Source organism: Corylus avellana, chromosome ca3 (genome assembly GCF_901000735.1).
Source record: "Corylus avellana chromosome ca3, CavTom2PMs-1.0".
NCBI classification, from domain to species: domain Eukaryota; kingdom Viridiplantae; phylum Streptophyta; class Magnoliopsida; order Fagales; family Betulaceae; genus Corylus; species Corylus avellana.
In genome coordinates, this window is record NC_081543.1 from 5,853,734 (window position 1) to 5,856,524 (window position 2,791).

The window sequence follows — 2,791 nt, forward strand, 5'->3', positions numbered from 1 at the left end:
GCGTTTAATAAAAATTAATAAATTTAATTATTTAATTAATACTCTAACGGCCTAAGCCTATGCAACTTAAATATATTTTTCACCGATAAAAATAATCTTTTTAAAACTGTGCCAAGGTTTCTGACTCGAAAATTTATACACAAACGTTAGTTTTTGCAATTAGTGATTTAACAAGATATCAAAGCAGATATTATACTTTCAAGACAACCGGTGATTTAGCGTTGTTGTGGTTAGTTCTTTACATTGCTTTTGGAAGCACCCAATTAGCCCTGAATTTAAGCTAATGCAAGTAATTAAATGGAATATATATATATATAATTTTGCATTGTTTCTTAAAGAGTGATATCTCAGAGGAGTCGTGTGTAATGCATTTAATTTGCTCCCTTTTATCTTCACCTTTTTCTCTCTAAAGAAATTCTCATATGCTGCAGGCTTGTGAGTTTGCTGCTTAATTGGGTTATTAATGGCTGAGGAGAGCATTGAGACTCCACCAACTCCAAAAAGAACAGAGGGTGGACGCAGCCATGAAAGGAGGAGTGAGACTCCACCAATTACTCCCAAAAAGATAGTGGCTGGACGCGGCCATGAAAGGAGGGGTTCTACTGGAATGTTAGATAGCCCACGCAGTAGTACTGGATCATCAGCAAAGATTCCTTCTCGTTATCTCCAAACTTCACCATCTTCCTGTCATGATTTGTGCAAATATGGAACCAAACATGGTGTTGAAGCAGCCAAGCCAAGGGATTCATTTCGAAAGATGGTTACATCTAAGGGAGGTAAAATGGAGCTTCTTGATCAAAATTCTGTTGCTTCAACTGAGAGGAAGAACAAATTAGCAATCAGTACTCCTAAGGCTTCTTCAGATTCCAGGATCCTGCAGAAACCCAGTAGCCCTGTTGTCATCAAGGAAGAAGTTTCATCCTCAACAAAAGAAATAGATGTTTCTGTGGAAAATGCTGGCGATCTAAAGCTGAAGTCTGTGCAATCAAAGCCATTTTCAAGTATTCAAAGGAACAATGAAATCAGAATAAGCAGGGAATCACCAGGATCAGGTTCAGATAGCCCAAGAAAAGGCAGAGAGTTGAGAACCTCCAAAAATATGGGTGAGAAAAAGGCTTGCTTGCACACCAAGCATTCTACCAAAAAGGTTTCAAGCATGAACACTAAGAATGAAAACAATGTTGTAAAAATCGAACCAAAGCAACCAAGCAATGATGTTGTTCTGGAGAAGACTTTGTACATTATTGAAGCAAGTAGTACTGATCAGAGCAAAGGTATCCATAGCTCTGCTTCACTTCCATCTTCTGAACAGAATAGCTTGACACGCACGGGATCGGGATTTATTGCAGCACCTCCATTCTCTTCTCTGTCTCTTGGGAAGAAAAGCTCGAGGCATACAGGTTCTGGAAGTGCTAGATCATCCTTATCTTTATCATCATCTTCCTTTTCCCCATGTGAGCCTTCCCACAGCAAAGAAAATGGTGTGGAAAAGTTAGCAAATGCAGAGATGGAATACAAGAGTAGGCCTAGAAAGGGTGGAAAAGTTAGCTTGGACTTCAAGGCTTCCCCATCACGAAAGCTGAAATTTAAGAGAGCAAAGGTGGTTGATCTTCAACTTCATTCTGATCAGGACAATGCTCCAAGGAGACTCAAATTTAAGAGATCAGTGAGATTGGTTGGTGAGAGCCAGAATGGTAAAGTCAATACCAGAAAAAGTGGCATTGACAATGGTACTAAAATGAAATCTGAGAAAGATTTTCGGAGATCCAAAGATGTTCAAGGTACAAAAAGGAGAAACTATGGGAGGAAGGAAATTGGTGACATTGAGAATGGTGGTAAAATGAAATCCGAGAAAGTTGTTCTCAAACACCAAAATGTGGAAAGAAAACAGAAAGATGGTCGGAGTCTATATAATAATGTGATCGAAGAGACAGCAAGAAAGCTTGTTGTGAGCAGGAAAAGTAAGGTGAAAGCTTTGGTTGGTGCTTTTGAAACTGTTATATCTCTTCAGGATACCAGAGTACCCTCAGTGACAACTATAGCATGTTGAGTTACAAAAGCTCTGATATTCATTGAAAAAATGCTACTGAATTTGTATATAGTAATGGTGAGAAAGACAAGATTTTCTGTAGGCGGCATATGGGTGTGAGCACAAGATCTTTTATGTCAAGTTGCAATGGCATAAATGGGGAGAGATTCAACTGATCATTGAGAAAGGTGTTTGAAAGAGAGAGAAGCTGCTTTTTATTGTGTGTGCTGCTCAAGAGTGATCTGCTCATTTCTGTTCCATATTCTTCTGCTTGGGGTGTTTGATTTCTGTTTTTACTTTGTTATTTGGAAAACTTGTGGGCATGGCAGGTTTTCCATTTTATGTATATTGTTATGTGGAATAAGATTTGTCATTTTAATGATAAATGTTGTATGTATCTAGTGCTTACATCTATGCATGCTCTATATTTTGTGTGAGAGAGGCTTTTTAAGGCTTTGGAAGTGGTGGAACTAGAAAGGGGCGAAGAGTTGAAAATGGGTATACTAATATGGACAAGATTAGTTTAGTTAATAAAGTCTCTTGGTATAGTGGATCAAATTCCACTTATATTAGGGATGGAAGGATTTAGGTCACGTTTGGTAAGTACGTTTGGTAAGTAGAATGACTATTTTATTAAGAAAATGAATAGATGTCGAGAGAAATTGAGAACTCAACTCCAATACCAAGAGAACCTTAAAAAAAATACAAGCAAACTTTGTTTGTTGTTTTCTCTCTAATGCCAAAATTTTATATAAGAAGATG

At 37.8% G+C, this 2,791-nt stretch overlaps 1 protein-coding gene across 1 annotated transcript; it reads left to right on the top strand.

Annotated features, from left to right (window-relative positions):
- Positions 1-463: 463 nt before the first annotated feature.
- LOC132173997 (uncharacterized) lies at positions 464-2,359 on the top strand. Its single transcript, XM_059585715.1, has 2 exons — positions 464-1,715; positions 1,782-2,359. Exons 1-2 carry the CDS (start codon positions 464-466, stop codon positions 2,048-2,050), a joined length of 1,521 nt encoding a protein of 506 aa, XP_059441698.1. The 3' UTR covers positions 2,051-2,359.
- The last annotated feature ends 432 nt before the right edge of the window (positions 2,360-2,791 follow it).

What these genes read in the sequence shown, in the direction of transcription:
- LOC132173997 (XM_059585715.1), top strand. Translation starts at nt 464, where the DNA reads ATGGCTGAGGAGAGCATTGAGACTCCACCAACTCCAAAAAGAACAGAG. An exon ending in TAAAGTCAATACCAGAAAAA is followed by an intron (nt 1,716 to 1,781) that starts GTGGCATTGACA and finishes AAGATGTTCAAG; the next exon opens with GTACAAAAAGGAGAAACTAT.